Genomic DNA, 25,736 nt, shown 5'->3' with positions numbered 1-25,736 from the left:
TGAAATGTCTTGCATCAGGTATCACCACACATTCCAGAGCAACTGCACAATGGGAAATGTTTGAACTTTTCTTGGAGCCAACTATTTGCCTAACCATATCAATGTGAGTGAATATCACAGCCTGTCGTGCATAATCTCATATCACTTCTATTACCAGGCTCTGACACAAAGGTCCATACAGTACATTATAGTTTCATAAGAGTGAAGGAGTGGTGTGTGTGTGTGTAAACAACATTACTTATTAGTGGATGTTTGCAATAATGCACTCTACACAAAGCCCTGGTGTCACAGCCTGACCATAGTTTGCTTTGTATGTTTCTATGTTTTGTTTGGTCAGGGTGTGATCTGAGTGGGTATTCTATGTTGTGTGTCTAGTTTGTCTGTTTCTGTGTTTGGCCTGATATGGTTCTCAATCAGAGGCAGGTGTTAGTCATTGTCTCTGATTGGGAACCATATTTAGGTAGCCTGTTTGGTGTTGGGTTTTGTGGGTGATTGTTCCTGTCTCTGTGTTTGTTGCACCAGATAGGGCTGTTTCGGTTTTTCACGTCTAATGTTTTGTAGATTGTTTGTATTTTCATCTTTCATTGAAGATGTTTATGAATAATCACGCTGCATTTTGGTCCTCCTCTCTTTCACCGGAAGAAAACCGTAACATCTGGTACTTTCTGGGACTGTATTTTAAACATCTGAGTAAAAAATAAAGGATGACGACCAATGTCATCTATTATAGTTTATTATAAATATAGAAAAATACAAAACTAAATAGTGACATATAACTAAGCAATAATGCCAGAGGGGATGTTGTATATGGCCAATATGATGTTCTTAAGCAAGGAGCAACGTGGAGAGCCTGTATAAAGCCCTTAGCCGTGGTATATTGGCCATACACCACAACCCCCCCGAGGTGCCTTATTGCTATTATAAACTGGTTACCAACAGTTCTGTCATACCCATGGTAACCGCTCTGATATACCACTGCTGTCAGCCAATCAGCATTCAGGGCTCGAACCACCCAGTTTATAATTTTGAATAAATAACTCTGGAAACAGACAGATTTATGCAGTTGCTATTGGGCCATGCAGAGGAGGTCATAGGTGAGCTGTGAGATGTCAAAGGCTTGGTGGCGAGGGGGGCTGTCCGGGGTGTGTGTGTGGAATGGTTCTAGAGAACTGTTGAAGATGACTCGTGCCCGCTGGTTCTCCACCATCTCATCAGCCCAGCGAGGAGGGGGCAAGTCAGCCGAGTATAGGAGAGGATAGATGTTGTCCATGTATACCCTCACAAACGTCCTCTTCAGCAGAGGTAGGTCCCTCTGAAAAACCCCCACACACACATGTAAATCCACCATCACACAAAACACACACCCACAGAACAAGCCAGTTCAGCAGTGCCACAAAAAATAGCTTCACAATTCCTCAACCACCAGAAAAATACATAAGGGCCGGTTTCGTGCACACTAAAAAGCACTTTAAAATGGAGAATCTCAATCAAAAATACTTCCGTCCAGGATTAGGCTTCATCTGTGTCTGAATGTTCAGAAAGTTCTGCTCTAAGGATTTGCTTACCTTTTCAGATCTCTTCATATTGCTCTCAGCCTCCAACCAAGACTTCTGAACAGAAAAACAATTCAGTCAGGGGGATGATGCAACATTATAGTAAATACACTGTAGCTAGCCAATAAGTCTGTAAAAGAGCCCACTGATTCCTGAAAATAGGGTCTGAATTGCATTGGGTTATCAGGGGGTGGTGAGATGGGCTAGCCTCGATCCGGCAACGGAATTTACCCTCAGGGCATCCAGCAGGTCCGATTGGTCCATGATCTCTGGGAAGGTGGCCAGCAGAGGACTACAGATCAGATCTGTTGGGGAGTGACATCGGCCCGAGAGAATTCCTCATTAGTGACGAACAGCTACTGCAACACATACTGTACTACTGTAGGAAAAGCAGTCTGGTCTTCTCTGTATCTGATCATCAGCACAGGTGAAACAGGGGCAACACCAATCTAACAAGATTACCTTCCTGGGCCCGGTTCCCCAAAAGCATCTTAAGGCTAAATTAATTGTTAGAACCTTCATAGGAGCATTGTTAAATCTCTGATCTGTTTCCCAAAACCATCGTTACTAAAGTTGAACTTGAAAGCGCTTGTCATTTACCAACTGCCTCAGACCACTCGCAGAACAGCTAAGTGTCACTATATACACTGCTCTCAAGTGGCGCAGAAGTCTAAGGCACAACATCGCAGTGCTAGAGGCGTCACTACAGACCCTGGTTTGATCTCGGACTGTATCACAACCGGCAGTGATTGGGAGTCCCATTGGGTAGCGCACAATTGGCCCAGCATCCTCCGGGTTAGGGGAGGGTTTTGCCGGAGTAGGCAGTCATTGTAAGTAAGAATTTGTTCTTAACTGACTTGCCTAGTTAAATAAAGGTTCATTCAAATGTAATTCAAAATACACAGAATATCTGAGTTAAACATACACTGAATGTATAAAACATTAGGAACACTTTCCTAATATTGAGTTACACCCCCTTTAGCCCACAGAACAGCCTCAAGTCTTCGGGCATGTACTCTACAAGGTGTCGAAATCATTCCTATGTTGACTTCAATGCTTCCCACAGTTGTGTCAAGTTAGCTGGATACCCTTTGGGAGGTGACCATTCTTGAAACACACGGGAAACTGTTGAATGTGAAAACCCAGCCGCGTTACAGTTCTTGACACACTCAAACCGGTTCGCCTGGCGCCTACCATACCCCGTTCAAAGGCACATCAATCTTTTGTCTTACCCATTCACCCTCTGAATTACACACATACACAATCCATGTCTCAATTGTTTCAAGGCTTAGAAATCCTTCTTTAACCAGTCTCCTCCCCTTCATCTACACTGATTGACTCCACCCAGTACCCTTCCTTGAACCTAGTCACTGTCACTAGCCGGCTACCACCCGGTTACTCATCCCTGCACCTTCGAGGCTGCTGCCCTCCTGTGTACATAGACGTGGAATCACTGGTCACTTTAATAATGTTTCCATACTGTTTTACTCTTTGCATAAGTATGTACTGTATTCTAGTCAATGCACAATTGGCCCAGCGTTGTCCGGATTTGGTCGTCAGTGTAAATAAGAATTTGTTCTTAACTGACTTGCCTAGTTAAATAAAGGTTAAATAAAGGTTAAATAAAATAGTGTGTTTAACAGGTGACATCAATAAGGGATCTTATCTTTCACCTGGATTCACCTGGTCAGTCTGTCATGGAAAGAGTTCTTAATGTTTTGTACACAATGTAGAATCAAGATGTTTATTTTTAAATGTTTTATTTCACCTTTATTTAACCATGTAGGCTAGTTGAGAACAAGTTCTCATTTACAACTGCGACCTGGCCAAGATAAAGCAAAGCAGTGTGAAACAAACAACACAGAGTTACACATGGAATAAACAAGTGTACAGTCAATAAAGTCTATATACAGTGTGTGCAAATGGCATGAGGAGGTATGGCAATAAATAGGCCTAACCTATTTAAATAAATAGTGAAGTAATTACAATTTAGAAAATGAACACTGGAGTGATAGATGTGCAGATGATGATGTGCAAGTAGAAATACTGGTGTGCAAAAGAGCAAAAAAGTAAAGAAAAACAATATGGGGATGAGGTAGGTAGATTGGATGGGCTATTTACAGATGGACTATGTACAGCTGCAGCGATCGGTTAGCTGCTCAGATAGCTGATGTTTAAAGTTAGTGAGGGAAATATAAGTCTCCAGCTTCAGCGATTTTTGCAACTCGTTCCAGTCATCGGCAGCAGAGAACTGGAAGGAAAGGCGGCCAAAGTAGGTATTAGCTTTGGGGATGACCAGTGAAATATACCTGCTGGAGCGCGTGCTACGGGTGGGTGTTGTTATAGTGACCAGTGAGCTAAGATGAGGCGGACCTTAACCTAGCAAAGACTTGGCCTGGAGCCAGTGGGTCTGGCGACGAATATGTAACGAGGACTAGCCGACGAGAGCATACAAGTCGCAGTGGTGGGTGGTGTATGGGGCTTTGGTGACAAAACAGATGGCACTGTGATAGACTGCATCCAATATGCAGAGTAGAGTGTTGGAGGCTATTTTGTAGATGACATTGCCGAAGTTGAGGATCGGTAGGATAGTCAGTTTTACGAGGGTATGTTTGGCGGCGTGAGTGAAGGAGGCTTTGTTGTGAAATAGGAAGCTGATTCTAGATTTAATTTTGGATTGGAGATGCTTAATGTGAGCCTGGAAGGAGAGTTTACATTCTAGCCAGACAACGTAGGTATTTGTAGTTGTCCACATATTCTAAGTCGGAACCATCCAGAGTAGTGATGCTAGTCGGGCGGGCGGGTGCGGGCAACGAATGGTTGAAAAGCATGCATTTCGTTTTAATAGCGTTTAAGAGCAGTTGGAGGCCACGGAAGGAGTGTTGTATGGCATTGAAGCTCGTTTGGAGGTTTGTTAACACAGTGTCCAGATGTATACAGAATGGTGTCGTCTGCATAGAGGTGGATCGGGGAATCAGCAAGAGCGACATCGCTGATATATACAGAGAAAACAGTCAGCCGGAGAATTGATCCCTGTGGCACCCCCATAGAGACGGTCAGAGGTCCGGACAACAGGCCCTCTGATTTGACACACTGAACTCTGTCTGAGAAGTAGTTGGTGAACCAGGTGAGGCAGTCAGCAACACCTCAGCAACACTCAAGGTACTAAACGATATCGTAACCGCCATCGATAAAAGACAGTACTGTGCACTTACAGGAAGTCAGTTGCACTCCCAGGCAAAATTGGTTGCACTCACGGGCAAAATCGGTTGCACTCACGGGCAAAGTGAGTTGCACTTCCGAAAATCGTCCCCCAAACTGAGTGTCTAAAAGAGGTATAAAAGGAGGAGAGATCAGTGCCTAGGCATGATCCTCAACATTTATGATTTGGATACCATAGAGAATCATCAGGCAAGGTAAATTACTTTATACTATACTCTGTTTGTATTGACTACTTCGTCATTAAGGCACGAGCAAACTATTGACCTTTATATCTTAATAATTGTATGGTACTCTGGAAACTCACACAAGAAGAGAACGACGTTGAGTAGGAGAGAACTTTACACCTCAACTGAGCGAGGTGTATAGAACTCTTGAGATCAACAAGTTCCATCTTTTGAGTACCAGAGACAATAGCAGTTTGACACGATTGAAAAAGCCCAGAAATAAGTAAGCCTTGTAGTAGCCAAGGGTCGAAAAAAGGAAATCAATATCTAAACAGTAGGCAGTAAAAAGTGTAACCATAGGAAATTCGAACTAAATAAGAAATAATAGTATTATAAACAGCAGAGGCTGCCAAAATATTACTACTCTTATAAAGACCAGTTTCGGGAAGGACCAAGGGACTGAGCATTTAAGGTAATTGAACTATTTTTGCTATTTAGTCAATATTGTTAGAAGTGTTAATATTTGCAATAATTAGCTGGCATTAATTAGCCGAAGTGACTAAAATCCTACAGTACTCTGTCTAGTCAGAGGACGGGATAGAGGCTTTTGCTGCAGGCGACGGGCAAAAGTCAGTACCATGACAGAGCTTCTTCTTATTATTATTCTCCATGGACTTTACAGTGTCCCAAAACTTTTTGGAGTTAGAGATACAGGATGCACATTTCTGTTTGAAAAAGCTAGCCTTTGCTTTCCTGACTAACTGCGTGTTTTGGTTCCTGACTTCCCTGAAAAGTTGCATATCGCGGGGACTATTCGATGCTATTGCAGTCTGCCACAGGATGTTTTTGTGCTGGTTGGGGGCAGTCAGGTCTGGTGTGAACCAAGGGCTATATCTGTTCTTAGTTCAATTTTTTTTGAAAGGGGCATGCTTATTTAATATGGTGAGGAAATTACTTTTAAAGAACGACCAGGCATCCTCGACTGACGGGATGAGGTCAATATCCTTCCAGGATACCCAGGCCAGGTCGATTAGAAAGGCCTGCTCGCTGAAGTGTTTTAGGGAGCGTTTGACAGTGATGAGGGGTGGTCGTTTGACCGCGGACCCATAGCAGATGCAGACAATGAGGCAGTGATCGCTGAGATCCTGATTGAAAACAGCAGAGGTGTATTTGGAGGGCAAGTTAGTCAGGATAATATCTATGAGGGGGCCCATGTTTACGGATTTAGGGTTGTACCTGGTGGGTTCCTTAATCATTTGTGTGAGATTTGAGGGCATTTAGCTTAGATTGTAGGACTGCCGGGGTGTTAAGCATATTCCAGTTTAAGTCACCTAACAGAACGAACTCTGAAGATAGATGGGGTGCAATCAATTCACATATGGTGTCCAGGGCACAGCTGGGAGCTGAGGGTGGTCTACAACAGGCGGCAACAGTGAGACTGTCTGTCTGTCTGTGACCTTTACAATTGCTACAAACAATTGAAGGATAAAAATCTAGCTTGAAGCATCTTCGAATGAAAGCCAATAGATGACTTGCATAAAAAGATAAATAGGCTACAGTGCCTACAGAAAGTATCCCAAATTAGTTCAGGAGTAAAAATGTGCTTAAGAAATCGCAAAATAAGTTGCATGGTAGCAAATAGAATTAAGAACTACTCTTTACCCTATACATAAAATGATCTGTAACGTCCCTCAATCAAGTAGTGAATTTCAAGCACAGATTCAACCACAAAGAACAGGGAGTTTTTCAATGCCTTGTAAAGAAGGGCACCAATTGGTAAATTTTAAAAAGCAGACAGTGAAAATCCCTTTGAGCATGGTGAAGTTATCAATAAGGCCTTTGGATAATGTATCAATACACCCAGTCGCTACAAAGATACAGGCGTCTTTCCTAACTCAGTTGCCGGAGAGAAAGGAAATTGCTTAGGGATTTCACCATGAGGCCCATGGTGATTTGAAAAGAGTTAGAGTTGAATGGTTGTGATATGACAAAACTGAGGATGGATCAACATTGTAGTTACTCCACAAAACTAACCTAAATGACAGAGTGAAAAGAAGGAAGCCTGTACAGAATTAAAATACTCAAAAATATGTATTACTTAAGTAATACTGCAAAAACAATGTGGCAAAGGATGTACATTTTTGTCCGGAATACAAAGCGTTATGCTTGGTGCAAATCCAACACGTCACTGAGACCACTACAATGGAGTTGGCTGTATTATGTTATGGGCATTCTTGTCATCGGCAGGATCTAGGGAGTTTTTTATAAAAAGAAACCGAATAAAGCTATAAGGACAGGCAAAATCTGAACAGAAAACCTGATTCATTCTGATTTCCAACAGACACTTAGAGACAAATTCACCTTTCAGCAGGACAATAACCTAAAACACAAGGCCAAATATACACTGGAGTTGCTTACCAAGACCATATTGAATGTTCCTGAGTGACCTAGTTAGTTTTGACTTGAAAATCTATGGCAAGACTTGAAAATGTCTGTCTAGCAAGGATCAACAATTAACATGACAGAGCTTAAAAATATATATTTTTATAATAATAGCCAAATATTGTACAATCCAGGTGTGGAAAGCTCTTAGAAAATTACCCACAAAGACTCAAATAAAATTGTATTGATCACATGTGCCAAATAGAACAGGTGTAGACTTTACACCGGTTCTATTCAGCAACAATGCAGAGTTAAAAAGTAAGACAAATATTTGCTGAATAAAAAAAACATAGTAACACAATAAAAACAATAAGGCTATATACAAGGAGTACCAGGACTGAGTCAATGTGCAGGGGTACGAGGTAGTTGAGGTAATTGAGGGAATTCAGTGCATTTGGAAAGCATTCAGACCCCTTGACTTATTCCACATTGTTATGAATTATTATTTTTAAATAATTATGAACATGGCATATTGGATGACTGTCATTCATAATCCATTCACCCAGCTCAATGTAACATCGATAGAATAGATTTAGGCTACTACATGATACTTACATTTTCCCTGTACCCATCATGAGGTTGCCAATGAATGAAAGTTCATTGAACTTGGTAGCCAATGAATGAAAGTTTACACCGGTTCATGGTAGCCAATGAATGAAAGTTTACAAAGTAGGTGCACATTAGTCCAACAGTTACAAACGAGAGTTTCTATTGAACAAATTCAGGTATGTTTATCCCCGTTTTGTTCGCTTCCGTTTAAGAAACGTTTTCAACAGAATTGGCGCAATGAATACACTCCTGATTACATGCAAACACAGTTAACTTTCATAGCAGCCACATACAAACAGCTTGTTGTATATATAATTCCTTCTTGCATCTATCTACGTGCTCTCCTCCTCTCACCTTTTCCATTCGCTTGTGGACTTCAGTGTACAACACATTAGCTGTCTGTGACCAGGCAAAAAAACATTTCCAAGCCAAACCTTCATATCATAACTGCTACACACAGCCTACATCGGTGTCAGGTCATAGTCAACATAGCTACTAGAACTAACGTAGGAGTCCTAGTAAACAGAAGTACTAGGACTCCTCTGGTAATTTGGCCTATCCACAAGTACAGGGGGTACTTGAGAAGACGCATGAGATCATAGGCTTACTGGTAAAATGCACATGAGGGGGTACTTCAGGAGTACTCCGGGCAGAGCAAAATTCGGTTGATGGTACAATAACCAAAAAGGTTGGGAACCACTGCAGTATTGTACAGTCAGCAGCAAGCACTTTAGCAGTTATACCGGTGGGTCCCGGTGGCAATAAATTAATAAAACAAAATCTTACCTTACTTGGAGGAGTTCCAGTGTTGGATAGCCAGCTATCTAATATAGCATCCCTCTCTGTTTGAGCCGGGTGTTTGGGTTGGCCAAACTAGCTTGCAGCATTCGATGCTAGCTAAGTAAGTGAAAAAAATATATACCGTGAAATATAGCTGGCTCTATGGTGGTTTGCTTGAAACATGTAGGTATTATAGACTGGGTCAGGGAAACATGTAGGTATTACAGACTCACAGCTGTAATCACCGCCAAAGGTGCTTCTTTATTCTTTATTTCTTTATTGACTCAGGGGTGTAAATACTCATGTAAATGAGATATTAAATGTTCAATAAATTAAATGTTCTAAAAGCATGTTTTCACTTTGTCATTATGGGGTAGTGTGTAGATGGGTGAGAATTATTTTTTTTTAAATTCATTTTGAATTTAGGCTGCAACAACAAAATGTGGAATAAGTCAAGGGGTATGAATACTTTCTGCAGGCACAGTATATATAGTAATCATATTAAAATCAATTTTGCTCAATCAATTGACTTCTATTTTTCCAATAGGCCACATACAGTCATCTTTTCCTCAATATATTTCAGAATGTGTAAAAATGTGCGCAATGATGTACAATCTGTGATTTAGTGCATCATTATTGGGTAAGATTAGAATAAAGCCGTCTCAATATTTGCAGCCATATAGGTGGTAATATTTCGTAATCATATTAAAGTCGGGTCAAAATTGGGGTGTGGTGGGATTATTTAAGATACTCTTTGAAGAGGTAGGGTTTTAGATGTTTTCGGGAGATGGGTAGACTCTGCTGTCCTAGCTTCAGGGAGAAGCTGGTTCCACTATTGGGGTGCCAGGACAGAAAAGATGGGCCTTAGCGGAAGCTTCGCTCCCGTAGGAGTAGGAAGGCCAAGAGGCCAGAGGTGCCCGAATGGAGTGCTCGGGTTGGGGTGCAGGGTTTGATCATAACCTGAAGGTAGGGAGGGGCTCTGTAGGCAAGTACCATGGTCTTGTATTGGATGTGAGCCTTGACTGGAAGCCAGTGGAGTGTGCAGAGGAGCGGGGTGACATGGGAGAAATTGGGAAGGTTGAACACCAGGCGTGCTGTGGTGTTCTGGATAAGCTGGAGGGGTTTGATGTAGAGCATGAACGAGTCACTGCTTTGATGTTTGCAGAAAACGACAAGGTTCTTTGCACTCTGGGAGGGGACACCGTTGAGTTGTCAACCCTGATGGAGAGGTATGAGCGGGCATGACCGAGCCGGCCGGGAGGAAAGCGGACAGTGCGTGTCATAGGATGAGACTAGGGTTGAAGAGGCAGAACCAGGAGACAGAAGGATTTAACAGAAGGGAGAGATTATAGGATAGAAGAGGAGTGAGTAGTGGGAGAGAGAGAGTGAAGATTGCGACGGCACATGACCATCTGGGTAGAGGCTGAGTGGCTAGGGTTGGAGGAGAGGGAGACAGAAAAGGAAACAAAGTAGTGATCAGAGATCTGGAGGGGGGTTGCAGTGGGATTAGTAGGCGTGCAGCCTCTAGTAAAGATGAGGTCAAGTGTGTTGCCTGCCTTGTGAGTTGGAGGGGATTGGGAAAGGGTGAGGTCAAAAGAGGCAAGGAGGGGAAAGAAAGTTGGAAATAAATTAAATGAAGGCAGACGTCAGAAGGTTGAAGTCGCCAAGCACAAAGAGCGGTGAACCATTGTCAGGAAATGAGTTCATCAAGGTGTAAAGCTCATTGAGGAACTCTTGAAGAGCACCTGGTGGGTGATAGATGACAACAATGTTAAGCTTGAGTGGACGAGTGACAGTGACAGCATGGAATGAGGACAGGTGAGTGAGGGAGGGGACAAAAATCTTCAATTAGGAGAAATGAGTAGCCCTGTGCCAACACCACAACAACCAGATGCTCTCGGGCTATGAGAGATCTCTAGGTGCTGATCCATCATCAGTATGAATGGACACCGCCCAAATAGGTCCACAGACGATGCAATCTCAACCACACTGCACACTGCCCTAACCCATCTGGACAAGAGGAATACCTATGTGAGAATGCTGTTCATCGACTACAGCTCGGCATTCAACACCATAGTACCCTCCAAGCTCGTCATCAAGCTCGAGACCCTGGGTCTCGACCCCGCCCTGTGCAACTGGGTACTGGACTTCCTGACGGGCCGCCCCCAGGTGGTGAGGGTAGGCAACAACATCTCCACCCCGCTGATCCTCAACACTGGGGCCCCACAAGGGTGCGTTCTGAGCCCTCTCCTGTACTCCCTGTTCACCCACGACTGCGTGGCCACGCACGCCTCCAACTCAATCATCAAGTTTGCGGACGACACAACAGTGGTAGGCTTGATTACCAACAACGACAAGACGGCCTACAGGGAGGAGGTGAGGGCCCTCGGAGTGTGGTGTCAGGAAAATAACCTCACACTCAACGTCAACAAAACTAAGGAGATGATTGTGGACTTCAGGAAACAGCAGAGGGAACACCCCCATCCACATCGATGGAACAGTAGTGGAGAGGGTAGCAAGTTTTAAGTTCCTCGGCATACACATCACAGACAAACTGAATTGGTCCACTCACACAGACAGCATCGTGAAGAAGGCGCAGCAGCGCCTCTTCAACCTCAGGAGGCTGAAGAAATTCGGCTTGTCACCAAAAGCACTCACAAACTTCTACAGATGCACAATCGAGAGCATCCTGGCGGGCTGTATCACCGCCTGGTACGGCAACTGCTCCGCCCACAACCGTAAGGCTCTCCAGAGGGTAGTGAGGTCTGCACAACGCATCACCGGGGGCAAACTACCTGCCCTCCAGGACACCTACACCACCCGATGTTACAGGAAGGCCATAAAGATCATCAAGGACATCAACCACCCGAGCCACTGCCTGTTCACCCCGCTATCATCCAGAAGGCGAGGTCAGTACAGGTGCATCAAAGCTGGGACCGAGAGACTGAAGAACAGCTTCTATCTCAAGGCCATCAGACTGTTAAACAGCCACCACTAACATTGAGTGGCTGCTGCCAACACACTGACACTGACACTGACTCAACTCCAGCCACTTTAATAATGGGAATTGATGAGAAATGATGTAAATATATCACTAGCCACTTTAAACAATGCTACCTTATATAATGTTACTTACCCTACATTATTCATCTCATATGCATACGTATATACTGTACTCTATATCATCGACTGCATCCTTATGTAATACATGTATCACTAGCCACTTTAACTATGCCACTTTGTTTACATACTCATCTCATATGTATATACTGTACTCGATACCATCTACTGTATCTTGCCTATGCTGCTCTGTACCATCACTCATTCATATATCCTTATGTACATATTCTTTATCCCCTTACACTGTGTATAAGACAGTAGTTTTGGAATTGTTAGTTAGATTACTTGTTGGTTATTACTGCATTGTCGGAACTAGAAGCACAAGCATTTCGCTACACTCGCATTAACATCTGCTAACCATGTGTATGTGACAAATAAAATTTGATTTGAAGCTGATCTGAGAGTAGCGCTGCCTTTCTTTCGATCCTATCAGTATCAACACGTGCTCCAACATTCTCTCTGCGTGCTGTTTTGGAAAATATGTGACATCTCCGGCCATTATAGGAACGACACATCGTTAAAAACACTCGTAAGCCTAAGTTTGATCGCTATTGGGAAACCGGACTCTGTTCTACGTGGAAGACTCGATCATGTACACTAAGTATTTGACCTGATCAATGGTGGTGATGCTGTATCCAACATTTCATATACAGTCCACCCATTATCCCTATCCATGGGTATGTGGGAGTGTGTGGGAGTGTGTGTGCGTGCGTGCGTGTGTTACCTGCATTCTGCATGGTTGCCCTGTCCATAAGCAGAATATCTGCCAGTAGTTGTCTGTGCAGAACCAGCAGATGTATACTGGAGAGACTGCCCACTAGAGTGTCTGGAAGAGCACTGACAAAGCAGGGAGAGGAGTTAGCTAGCTACAGGAACATCAAAACTACTATGTGACAAGAGGTGCTGTAGCTTCGATTCCAAAATCCACACTCACCTCAGCTGTGACCTTGTACGAACGTTTGGCGATTTCAGTTTGAGGAAGAGTTTAGGGAGTTTCCTGGACAACATCATCTGCTGGAACATGCCTGTTCCTGTGGCTGGGGCCAGAAAGAGATCACAGGGACGATGAGAACCTCAGAAACTCCAATTCTCAACATAACATTAGTAATAATGACCTCTTTCAATTCAATAGAAATGTATTTATTAACATGTAGTTAACATGCACTTTTTGCATGCTCATACCTCCTCTTGTTAAAGATGGATCTACCTCTACGTCCTTTTCATACGGTGTGCCTCCATGCACAAGCAATTCATAGGTCCTACAGAGAGATACAGACAGACAGACACAGGCATGAGATTCACTCCCAGATTATGAAATCTCTTCTGACATACTGTATGTGTTGATGACAACACTGGGCTGCGAGTCATTTTTGGCTTCAGAACAGGTCTGTTAGGGAGAAATGAGACGGAACGACATCGGCCCGAGAGAATTCCACATCAGTGACAAACAGCTACTGCAACACATACTGTACTGTACTACTGTGGGAAAAGCAGTCTGGTTCTCCTCTGTATCTGATCATCAGAACAGGTGAAACAGGGGCAACACCAATCTGACTAGATGAGCTTCGTGTTCTACGACACCCTCATGTACATTACAGTACGTAACCCGATCAATGAAATCAGATTTTGATATCTCTTAGGGCATCTGTGTTGATGGCGACATCAAGCTGCGAGTCTTTGTGGCGCTGGGCCAGCAAAGGAGCAGTACAGTACCTGTGTGGGACAGGTGCTCCGTTGGTGTCAAAGAGCTTCAGGAAGGCCCAGCCACAGCTCAGGTCTCCTCTCTCACCTGTAGACTGGAGAGCAAGAGCTCAATGTAAATAAATGCAAATAAGAATCATTTGAAGTACACCGTTGGAGAAATAACAGCTACCCCCTAGGGCATGGCTAGAGGGGTTAGTCTGCAGACATGGCTAGTGTATTGAAAGACAACGTAGACTTGAGTAGTCTTTCTCAGGAATGGTATAAGAAACGCTTACATTTCGGATGTATGTGACTCCAAGTTCAAATAATATTCCCAGCTCAGGAGCGTCCGAGTTGCACCTCAGAAAACAGTCCCCGTCCAAAAGGCTGGGTAGATTCCCAGTCATCTGCGAAACCAAACCAAACAAGCATTTAAACTAAACTTTTAGCTTTACAGAAATACATTCAGACTATACAGCATGGTACGCTCTGCTCCATTTCAATAGCTTGAGTGTGATGTCTAAATGATGTAGTACCCGGGGAGAAAAGGACCAGGTCTTGACGTTGTTTGCATTGCAAGTGGCTCGGATGGTGTGGATGTTACTAAGAACCTAAAAAGAGTAAACGGTCAACAATGAAATTATTGACCCTCACTCACAACATTCACAACAGCCTCACTGACATTATATAAAAAGAGCTAGATATGTTGAAAGGAACAAATGTTGGGCAAGAGAAGAGTGTAGAAAGACACAATCCAGTCAAAAAGGCATCATTGGTGAGCACGACATGGGTAGAGGTATCCCACCTGAGTACCGTCGAAAGCACAGAGGCGGATGTGCCGACTGAGGACTTGAACTCCGACCCCTGGGGTGGGGATACTCTTGCAGCTCCACAGAGTCAGAGTGAGGGACGTCCTCGCTGTCCTCTGACGAACCTATGGGGACGAGAGGGTTCCTTCTTACTTCTAATACATGCACAATAGTCATGCCTACACCATCCTAATGAAGATAAAGCCTTGACTACAATGGTTGAGTCAAACGAAACAGCACACACTACTAACAATTGTCACCAACACACACACAATAACTGACATGAGGGCTGTTACAGTGACCACATTACCGCCACACCGGCGGTCACGCATCATGATCGCAGTCAAATTCCATGTGACTGTTTAGTTGCGTACCTAGGCTTCTCCAAGCTCTGATGCTGCTGATGGTCGTTAGTAGTGATGGATTCTATTAAAATGTAACATGTTTCAAGTTAAACTGTAGTTAGTTTGTATCCTGTTTAGTGAATGATTACTGTGCGTATTAATGGAGTTTAGGCCATGAAACTGTGTGTATGCAAATGTATGAAAAGTTGACCTAATCAGATAAGAGGAAATTGCCTAGGATCAGAGAGCAGGGTCAGGCCCAGGATGAAGATGGACGGGGTGTGATTCTGACATCTGGCTAAACAAAGAGAGGAGCATGGACATTCCACAGGGATTTTGATTTGGTTTGATAAGGTTTGTATCACAACTAAAGTGGCCAAATAACTTCTTAAAATGAAGGACAATCCGCTTCACAACCAGTGTAGAGCCTAACTGACATACATAGGCAACGCGTTTCAAGTTTGGTTCAAGTTACGAACACTTTTGAGATTAGTGTTTTCCCGCTAATTGATTGAATTTTGGAAAACCTGTGCTTATAGCCGAATGCCGTGTGTGCATTGCTGTGCTTATAATGTGAAGAAATGGCCTAATAGTTCATCAACATTTTAACCTCAATGTTCTGATCTGTTGCATCAGCCTCATTGCTTCTAAAATTGATGCGAGTAGTTGTATTAATTTGGGATCTATCACATCCCACAACTGTCTCATAGTACAGTACCTGTTACGCCTGCACCCGCTCTTCCCTCCTGGCGCACGAGGGCGCCAGGCTCCCCTGCATAATGCACTCCTACCATCATCTATTACGCACACCTGCCATCCCTCGTCACGCGCTTCAGCGATTGACTCACCTGGACTCACTCATCAGGAGGGCCTGTTGTCCGGACATCTGACAGTCTCTATGGGGGTGCCACAGGGATCAATTCTCGGGCCGACTGTTTTCTCTGTATATATCAGCGATGTCGCTCTTGCTGCGGGTGATTCCCTGATCCACCTCTATGCAGACGACACCATTCTGTATACATCTGGCCCGTCTTTGGACACTGTGTTAACTAACCTCCAAAAGAGCTTCAATGCCATACAACACTCCTTCCGTGGCCTCCAACTGCTCTTAAATGCTAGCAAAACCAAATGCATGCTTTTCAACCGTTCGCTGCCCGCACCCGCCCGCCCGACTAGCATCACTACTCTGGACGGTTCCGAACTAGAATATGTGGACAACTACAAATACCTAGGTGTCTGGCTAGACTGTAAACTCTCCTTCCAGACTATCAAACATCTCCAATACAAATTCAAATCTAGAATTGGCTTTCTATTTCGCAACAAAGCCTCCTTCACTCACGCTGCCAAACTTACCCTCGTAAAACTGACTATCCTACCGATCCTTGATTTCGGTGATGTCATCTACAAAATAGCTTCCAATACTCTACTCAACAAATTGGATGCAGTCTATCACAGTGCCATCCGTTTTGTTACCAAAGTGCCTTATACCACCCTCCACTGCAACCTGTATGTTCTAGTCGGCTAGTCCTCGCAACATATTCGTCGCCAGACCCACTGGCTCCAGGTCATCTACAAGTCTATGCTAGGTAAAGCTCCTCCTTATCTCAGCTCACTGGTCACGATAACAACACCCACCCGTAGCACACGCTCCAGCAGGTATATCTCACTGGTCATCCCCAAAGCCAACACCTCCTTTGGCCGCCTTTCCTTCCAGTTCTCTGCTGCCAGTGACTGGAACGAATTGCAAAAATCGCTGAAGCTGGAGACTTACATTTCCCTCACTAACTTTAAACATCAGCTACCTGAGCAGCTAACCGATCGCTGCAGCTGTACATAGTCCATCTGTAAATAGCCCATCCAATCTACCTACCTCATCCCCATATTGTTTTTATTTACTTTGCTGCTCTTTTGCACACCAGTATCACTACTTACACACCATCATCTGCTCATCATCATCTGCTCATCTACTCCAGTGTTAATCTGCTAAATTGTAATTACTTTGCTACTATGGCCTATTTATTGCCTATTTATTTATACCTCCTCATGCAATTTAGACACACTGTATATAGACTTTATTTTTTTCTATTGTGTTATTGACTGTATGCTTGTTTATTCCATGTAACTCTGTGTTGTTGTTTCTGTCGCACTGCTTTGCTTCATCTTGGCCAGGTCGCAGTAAATGAGAACTTGTTCTCAATTAGCTTACCTGGTTAAATAAAGGTTAAATATGTTAAAGTTTAATGTTTATTACCTCCCCTATATTTGTCAGTTCCCCAGCTCTGTTCCCCGCTGCTGCATTGATTGTAATTTGTCTGTATTACCCGTGTGCTGACGCTGTCCTGTCTCGTTCCCTATTAAATGATTGACTCCCCGTACTCGCTTCTCCTCTCCAGCGTCATCCCCTGACAGTACCAGTTAATAGTTTGGACATCTACTCATTCCAGGGATTTTGTTTACTTTTACTATTTTCTACATTGTAGAATAAGGGAAGACATCAAAACTATGAAATAACAAGTATGGAATCATGTAGTAACCAAAAAAGTGTAAAACAAATCAAAATATATTTTATATTTGAGATTCTTCAAAGAAGCCACCCTTTGCTTCGATGACAGCTTTGCACACTCTTGGTATTCTCTCAACCAGCTTCATGAGGTGGTCACCTGAAATGCATTTCAATTAACAGGTGTGCCTTGTTAGAAGTTAATTTGTGGAATTTCTTTCCTTCTTAAACCGTTTGACACAATCAGTTGTGTTGTAACAAGGTAGGGGTGGTATACAGAAGATAGCCCTATTTGGTAAAAGACCAAGTCCATATTATAGCAAGAACAGCTCAAATAAGCAAAGAGAAACGACAGTCCATCATTACATTAAGACATGAAGGTCAGTCAATCCAGAACTTTGAACATTTCTTCAAGTGCAGTCGCAAAAACCATCAAGCGCCATGATGAAACTGGCTCTCATGAGGACCGCTACAGGAAAGGAAGACCCAGAGCTCCAGGGGATACGTTCATTAGAGTTACAAGCATCAGAAATGGAGGGCTATTTGAGCAAGAAGGGGAGTGATGGAGTGTTACATCAGATGACCTGGCCTTCACAATCACCTGACCTCAAACCAAATGAGATGGTTTGGGATGAGTTGGACCGCAGAGTGAAGGAAAAGCAGCCAACAAGTGTCAGCATATGGATTTTTTAAGGGGCATTACAGCCACACAAGGGGAGCACCACCGGGAAAGTGTTTGTCAAACTGTGAATGAGAGACTGATGAAGTTCTGATGTCTTCACTATTATTCTACAATGTATAAAATAGTAAAAATAAAGAAAAACCCTTGAATGAGTAGGTGTGTCCAAACTTTTGACAGGTACAGCATGCGTCACGACTTCTACCGAAGTCGGTCCCTCTCCTTCTTCGGTGCGGCGTTCGGAGGTCAACGTCACCGGCCTGCAAGCCATCGCCGATCCACTTTTCATTTTCCATTTGTTTTGTCTTTGTCTTACACACCTGGTTTCAATTCCCCAATTACTTGTTCATTATTTAACCCTCTGTTCCCCCATGTCTGTTTGTGAGTAATTGTTTGTATGTAGTACGGTCCGTTAATGTGGGCTCTCTTTTTGTATTGCATTTGTATATTTTGAGTAAAGTATATTTATTTACTCATATCTGCTGTCCTGCGCCTGACTCCTCTACACCAGCTACACACAGACCTCATTACAGTATGTTAGAATATTTATTTATTGCACAGAAGGACAAGTTGACCAATAGAATAGGTCAACTTGTGTACTATGGGATAGTAAATTGACATAGGCTAGTGATTTTGCTGATCGTTAGGCCTACACATCTTATTGGCTGATGAATAGTAGACAAATGTGTGCAGTTCTTCTAACATCTTCAATATGTGCCTCGGAATTCGATAAGAAGGACGCACGCAATTGTGTCTGTCTTCACTTCCAGCCTACTTCTTAGCTATGAGAAGGGCATTGGCTAATAACAATTCAGATATGTCACGGCCCCTCCTCTGCAATGCAGGGGCGGTTCCTCCTGCAGGCAGAGGAGGGTCGTTAGTGATTGGAGTCACCTGGGCTCAGGGTATTTAAACTGCTGCTTCACTAATCACTCTCTCTCGGCTCCTCCAGGTATGATCCTGTTTTGTTTGTTCCTTTGTAGTTATGCATAGTTTTCACTCAGTCATTCACACACACAGATTCACTTTACAAACACCTTACATTATGATACTTTCACACCTCATTCCTTTTTCTTTGTTTAAAGTTAATAGTTTTGGTTTACAATAAAGAACCTTTTTGATTGGCCTATACCCGTTGTTCGTGTCCCCTCATTTTTGCCACAGGCTATGAGCCGGCCTGTGACAGATATCTGAGACAGCCATGTGAGTGAGAGTTGCTTCGGAGCACGGCAGCTGGGAGAAGGGAATTATAAGTATTATATTCAGCCCAAGGGCATAACGGGCACTTTGGCCGCAAAAGGCATGGATTTTTGGGGGGTAATTACAGTCACACAAGGGGAACGCCACCCGGAAATTCGAGACATGGTGAGAATATTATCAAGTGCTTGTCAAACTGTGAATGAGAGACTGGTGAAGTTTGTGCAGCCTGCACAGGAAACAAATCAGCTTTTTTCAAATCATCATTAGAGTCGTATCATGCAGCCTTAGAATGTATAAAAAAACATACATCCCAACGTTTGTAGAACAACTAAAGTTGCATAAATAACTCTAAATTAAGCATATAGGAGGACCTGTTTCTCTGTTAACCGCTTCACACAGAATGTGCGTACCTCCTTGGAAATCGTTTGGAGAAAATATCCTTTCTATTTTATTCAGCTATGTTCAATTGTATTGTTCATAATATAAAATGCCATGGAATTCTGAGCAAATCTTCTTTGCTAAATGAACAAGTGTAGCCCACAGTCATATGACAGTCTTATTAGGGCTTAACATAAGGACAACTCAGAGTACGCTATTCTGTTCTTCTGAAATAGTCTAAAGAAACATGATATGAAGAAAATAGTCTATCTAAAATAAATAACGGATTTACTGTGATGTGTAGGTTATATTAAATGGATTTCTTAGACTTTTTAAAATATAGATGTTCCAAATGTCTGCATCAGTGGCTTGTAGGCTGTGTGGAAGCCTTGAGACCGGCAGTTATTTGTTTGACAATGACCTGCTGACAAAATGTCATGACTGCCACACCTGTTGTGATGGGAGTATCTAGAATTGACAATTGATATATGCCATTGGATGAGGTAATGTTTTGGTACTACAGTGGGGCAAAAAAGTATTTAGTCAGCCACCAATTGTGCAAGCTCTACCACTTAAAAAGATGAGAGGCCTGTAATTTTCATCATAGGTCCACTTCAACTATGACAGACAAAATGAGAAAAAAAATCCAGAAAATCACATTGTAGGATTTTTTATGAATTTATTTGCAAATTATGGTGGAAAATAAGTATTTGGTCACCTACAAACAGGCAAGATTTCTGGCTCTCACAGACCTGTAACTTCTTCTTTAAGAGGCTCCTCTGTCCTCCACTCGTTACCTGTATTAATGGCACCTGTTTGAACTTGTTATCAGTATAAAAGACACCTGTCCACAACCTCAAACAGTCACACTCCAAACTCCACTATGGCCAAGACCAAAGAGCTGTCAAAGGACACCAGAAACAAAATTGTAGACCTGCACCAGGCTGGGAAGACTGAATCTGCAATAGGTAAGCAGCTAGGTTTGAAGAAATCAACTGTGGGAGCAATTATTAGGAAATGGAAGACATACAAGACCACTGATAATCTCCCTCGATCTGGGGCTCCACGCAAGATCTCACCCCGTGGGGTCAAAATGATCACAAGAACGGTGAGCAAAAATCCCAGAACCACACGGGGGGACCTAGTGAATGACCTACAGAGAGCTGGGACAAAAGTAACAAAGCCTACCATCAGTAACACACTACGCCGCCAGGGACTCAAATCCTGCAGTGCCAGACGTGTCCCCCTGCTTAAGCCAGTACATGTCCAGGCCCGTCTGAAGTTTGCTAGAGAGCATTTGGATGATCCAGAAGAAGATTGGGAGAATGTCATTATGGTCAGATGAAACCAAAATAGTACTTTTTGGTCAAAACTCAACTCGTCGTGTTTGGAGGACAAAGAATGCTGAGTTGCATCCAAAGAACACCATACGTACTGTGAAGCATGGGGGTGGAAACATCATGCTTTGGGGCTGTTTTTGTGCAAAGGGACCAGGACGACTGATCCGTGTAAAGGAAAGAATGAATGGGGCCATGTATCGTGAGATTTTGAGTGAAAACCTCCTTCCATCAGCAAGGGCATTGAAGATGAAACGTGGCTGGGTCTTTCAGTATGACAATGATCCCAAACACACCGCCCGGGCAACGAAGGAGTGGCTTCGTAAGAAGCACTTCAAGTTCCTGGAGTGGCCTAGCCAGTCTCCAGATCTCAACCCCATAGAAAATCTTTGGAGGGAGTTGAAAGTCCGTGTTGCCCAGCAACAGCCCCAAAACATCACTGCTCTAGAGGAGATCTGCATGGAGGAATGGGCCAAAATACCAGCAACAGTGTATGAAAACCTTGTGAAGACTTACAGAAAATGTTTGATGTCTGTCATTGCCAACAAAGGGTATATAACAAAGTATTGAGATAAACTTTTGTTATTGACCAAATACTTATTTTCCACCATAATTTGCAAATAAATTAAAAATCCTACAATGTGATTTTCTGGATTTTCTTCTTCTCATTTTGTCTGTCATAGTTGAAGTGTACCTATGATGAAAATTACAGGCCTCTCTCATCTTTTTAAGTGGGAGAACTTTTACAATTGGTGGCTGACTAAATACTTTTTTGCCCCACTATATGTTGTACCAAGAACGAGAAGTAGAACCTCGTCTAAGAGGGCAAACTGAACTATAATTTATTGCTAATGCTGTCTGGCTATGGGATACTCCTCTTTCAAGTAAATCTTCCTTCGTGTAATGTTCCTAAGATCTGTTATTCGTCATGTGAGTTGAGATGGGTGTGTCTTGGCTATAAATGATACTAAGAACTGTTTTGTAAGCACTCTCAGAGAATTCATTTATAGACACTGAATTGATCTGAGAGTCACAGGGCTATGGTGAAGCTCATAAATAATTTAAGATGGGACTTTATAATATACTCTGACTTGTGTGTGGTTTGGTCTCTCATGATTTGGTTATACAGGAAATTTCCACGACACACCCCCAACATACATCAAGCTAAAGTAGGACCTATTTGTGTGATGTGACCTTTGCAAGTTGGCCATAACTGCTTTAATGCCATCTCAGTATAAATCCTTACTTTTCCAGTGTCTGGGTCCCGGAAGAGGTCTTTGAAGGACAGTTTGGATTGGCTCAACTCTGGTTGGATGTAGTGACTTGCTCTGTAGGTAATCCCTGTAAAACACACAGGCCACAGGCCCTTATGAAAACATTACAAGCTAATTCTAGGTCTTATGAGCGGAAACTTCAACATTGTGCAACTTCCGGCGTGCATTTACAGTGAACACTGAGGCTGTACACCTACTGTTTTAGACAGTAGCCAATAGGCTATTTTGGATATTTCAGCATAATGTACTGTAGGCCTGCCAACAAAGCCAACAAAAAATGGACAAAATCCCATAACATTTTCACGTTGAAATAGCTTTTGATTTCTATGATATAGCCTACAGTAGCCTATATTTGGTGTTCAATGCAGGCCTACATTGCATGAGACTTTTAAAAAGTTGACATTAATTAATGATTATTTACTTGGTCTGTAACACCATGGGCTAAATAGGTGACTGTAAATTGCATTGTATTTTATGATTCAAGAAACCACTTTACAAAATAAAAATAATTCTTACTACCATACAGATAATTAGACAATGTAGGCTACCCCTCTGCCTATTGGCTTATTTGCATATTCAAGCCTGTCTCAAAATACAACACTGCCCCTTTAATTAAGACATAAGCTTTTTACCTGACTGGATTTTCAAATTCAGCTTGAAATGTAGCCTACAGGTTGTGTTCTCTTGTAGGAAGCCGTAACTCCCCATTGCTGACCTATACTTATTTCTAACGGGGCTAATAACTCGCTAACTAGCAAAGAATATCAACTAATGTTCACTGCGCTCTGATCTGAAAAGCAAATTCACTCGCTGGTGATTGAAAGACCGCCAATAGAATTCTACTCCTTTGCACTCTGACTCTGCCTACCACAAAATCAGACTCAATCTTACAAAGTTGTTTTGTTTTGTTGCATTGAAAAGGGGCAGAAAAAACAATCTATATAGTGCAAATGAATAGGGTGAACTCAGTGAAATTTAATCTCTTGCGTCTCTGCGCTGCCTGGCATTTCTTCTACACGGCAGTCCTGGAGGAAGTGCATGGCCGCTGACGCACGCAGCTTGGAGGGAACATTGGATGTCACCCTGTCCACTAGCTATTCCTTTGTTTGACTGTACAAACCATCCAACTATTGAATAATTATGCAGAGCATGAAAAGCATACAGCCTCTGGGGTGACCGACATGGCAGAAAATGTTTATGTCTTTGTGTGCATGCATACCTGCTGTGACATATTAGCGATGTGTGTGTGTGTAGCACAGAGGGTTAGGGTAAATGTGAAATGTGACGCAGGTGTTCTTTATCGATGACATCCAATCTGGCCCACAGTACACAAGCTGATGATACGTGATTAAATATTATTCGGGAGAACTATCTACATGCATTTTTTGTTGATCAGGTGAGTCTTTCTGTTCCCGGCAGAATGTCATGCCTCTGTGAGACAAGGCTGATCTAAGCTCAGAGACTTACCCTCATCTAGTAGTTTAGAGAGGGTGGATGACCTGAACCCAGCAGGGATGGCACCCATGGCTGACAGAACATCAGTAGCATCAATCTGAAAAGAATTTCACACAGGAATAGACACACACAAATGCACATGTGCATACACACACACAAGTAGTAGATGATGTTTTAGAATCTAGTTGAACTGGTCCACCACTAGCTCCTCTTACCTCAGTGATGGCTCTCCTCACACAGTCCCAGTTTGAGCTGTCAATGTGAGAAGATATTCACTGTCACAGTCATTGGGAACACTAGAATACCATCATCATCACTGTAAATGTATGTGTTATCAATTACAGAACAACAACAACAACAAAGTTGATTGTCTAGCAGTCAGAAAGATTCATAATAATTATGTTCCAAGGAGTCCAAGTAGCCTTCGAGCGACGCATTTGTGAACATTGCCATCTAGTGGTTATGAAGAGAACCTCACCTCTGCTTCCTTTTGGACTCAAGCTCCTCATCCTCTGACGTTTCCTCATCATCCTCTTCCTGGTCTGAATATCTCTGAAACATACAAACACAAAATACATAAAACCATATGTTTTGATGTAATTAGAATGACAGCAATCAACATCAAAGAATTGTTCAACTGATGGTACCTTCAAGTAGGTTTTGGGGACTAGTCCCTTACTGCCCTTTGAGTCCTGAGCAAGCCACCAGCCATCCTCATTTTTACTGAGAATCGCCAGGACCTCACCCATCTGAAAAGATAAGCAAAAAATATCACCACTGTTTAACTACATTATGACAAACAGTCAGGATATGATCTTTGTATGCTAGTGAATTTGTCTGAGCAGTATTTTGACCTGAATGGTAAGATCTCCTTCCTGCTCTCCTTTAAAGGCACTGATGACCATGTACGTGGCAGTGCCTGACTCTGGAATTTGTTCCATGGTCTTTGTGACTACATCTTCCTCATCATCATCTTCTTCCTCATCTTCTACACTCTCCTCTTCACTCTCCTCTTCCTCACTGTCTTCTTCACTGTCTTCCTCACTGTCTTCCTCCTCTTCATCTTCCTGGGCTTGGGATGACCTGGGGAAAAAATGGGCAGATGGTCTTTCTCTTTTGACACTGGCAGTTTCAAGAACTTGTCTTAATTGAACACATGGATACTCGGTAGATAACAACCTCAATACACTAGCAGAAGCCAGGCAAGTATGTTTTGAACAAAGGGCCTACAACTCACCCTATGAGGCCTGGGAGACAGAAACCATCATCACAAGTCATGGATCAGAATGTAGACAATATTACACAATCACAAGGTCTATAGTATTGAATGTGTTAATTAAGAAATATTGCTATGGTCCTCACCCTCCCTCACGTTTCTGAGGCGGAGAGAGCTCCTGGACTAGGACCAGCAGCTTCTCCTCAAACCCCCGCAGACGTCTTTCCTCCTCCATCTTTCTCTGTTCGTAATTCCCCACTGGGGCTGGCTCATCAGCCTTTAGTGCGGAGCAGATGAAAAATGTGTAGCTAAGTATAGTTGCTAGCTAAAACAACAAAAGTATGGAGCAGCATTTGAAAGACCAAACAACGATGAAAATGAATGGGGGGAAGAATGTAGCTAGCTAGCTAGCGTAATAAATGCTGTATATACATAACGTTACCTTGGTTAACTTCTTGAGCTTCCTGGTTGTCTCCTCCACTAAGTTTTGTAGATGTATGCATCGGCTGGAAGAAAAGGCAACGTTTTAAGTTAGCTAGTTATAATATCCACGAGTTAGTAGCTAGCTAGCTATAACTAATGTTTAGCAGATTTGAATACGTGAAGGGTGTAGCTATGTTAGCTACCTCTGATATGCCTCTGTGCGCCCTGACCCATCCGACAGCCGTGCATCTTTTATCAGACTGTCAACCTATGGAAAGTAAAACACATGTACCACATATATGATGGATCGTAACCTAGGATGACTGCAACCAAGCAAAGCAGGTAAACTACCATGCATTGCACTCGAGTTAGCTAGCTAACGCTAGCTGGCTCACCTGTCTTTTGATATCATCCGTCTCTCTTTGCACTGTTTGAAGAGGCCCTTGTCTTTTTGGTGGCATAGCTAACTATAAATATATATATATATATATATATATTATATATTTTTAATTCTAAATACAATATTATCCAAAACAAAATTAAGCCGCTAGCAACTGCAAGTTCACACTTATCAGACGCTTTTAGATGTCGCTAAGCAACGACTTCCG

At 42.8% G+C, this 25,736-nt stretch overlaps 1 protein-coding gene across 2 annotated transcripts; it reads right to left on the bottom strand.

Moving 5' to 3' along the window:
• Positions 1–715: 715 nt before the first annotated feature.
• Positions 716–25,736, bottom strand: nphp1 (nephronophthisis 1). Of its 2 annotated transcripts, XM_024425144.2 has the most exons (20): positions 25,524–25,735; positions 25,332–25,396; positions 25,148–25,211; positions 24,852–24,982; positions 24,344–24,572; positions 24,137–24,238; positions 23,968–24,041; positions 23,705–23,741; positions 23,502–23,586; positions 22,007–22,101; positions 14,319–14,447; positions 14,050–14,124; positions 13,810–13,920; positions 13,544–13,626; positions 13,013–13,089; positions 12,765–12,867; positions 12,555–12,667; positions 1,785–1,858; positions 1,566–1,610; positions 716–1,312 (listed from the first exon to the last, which is right to left on the bottom strand). In XM_024425144.2, the coding sequence occupies exons 1-20, from the start codon at positions 25,587–25,589 to the stop codon at positions 1,067–1,069; spliced, it is 2,004 nt and encodes a 667-aa protein (XP_024280912.1). In that variant the 5' UTR covers positions 25,590–25,735; the 3' UTR covers positions 716–1,066. The 2 variants fall into 2 exon arrangements, with proteins under 2 accessions (XP_024280912.1, XP_024280913.1); XM_024425145.2 differs by lacking the exon at positions 1,785–1,858 and having other exon boundaries at positions 1,171–1,312; positions 25,524–25,736.

The sequence above is a fragment of the Oncorhynchus tshawytscha genome, linkage group LG16 (genome assembly GCF_018296145.1).
Source record: "Oncorhynchus tshawytscha isolate Ot180627B linkage group LG16, Otsh_v2.0, whole genome shotgun sequence".
Classification (NCBI taxonomy): domain Eukaryota; kingdom Metazoa; phylum Chordata; class Actinopteri; order Salmoniformes; family Salmonidae; genus Oncorhynchus; species Oncorhynchus tshawytscha.
The sequence above is the reverse complement of the archived record's forward strand: the minus strand, read 5'-3'. Positions and strand labels throughout refer to the sequence as shown.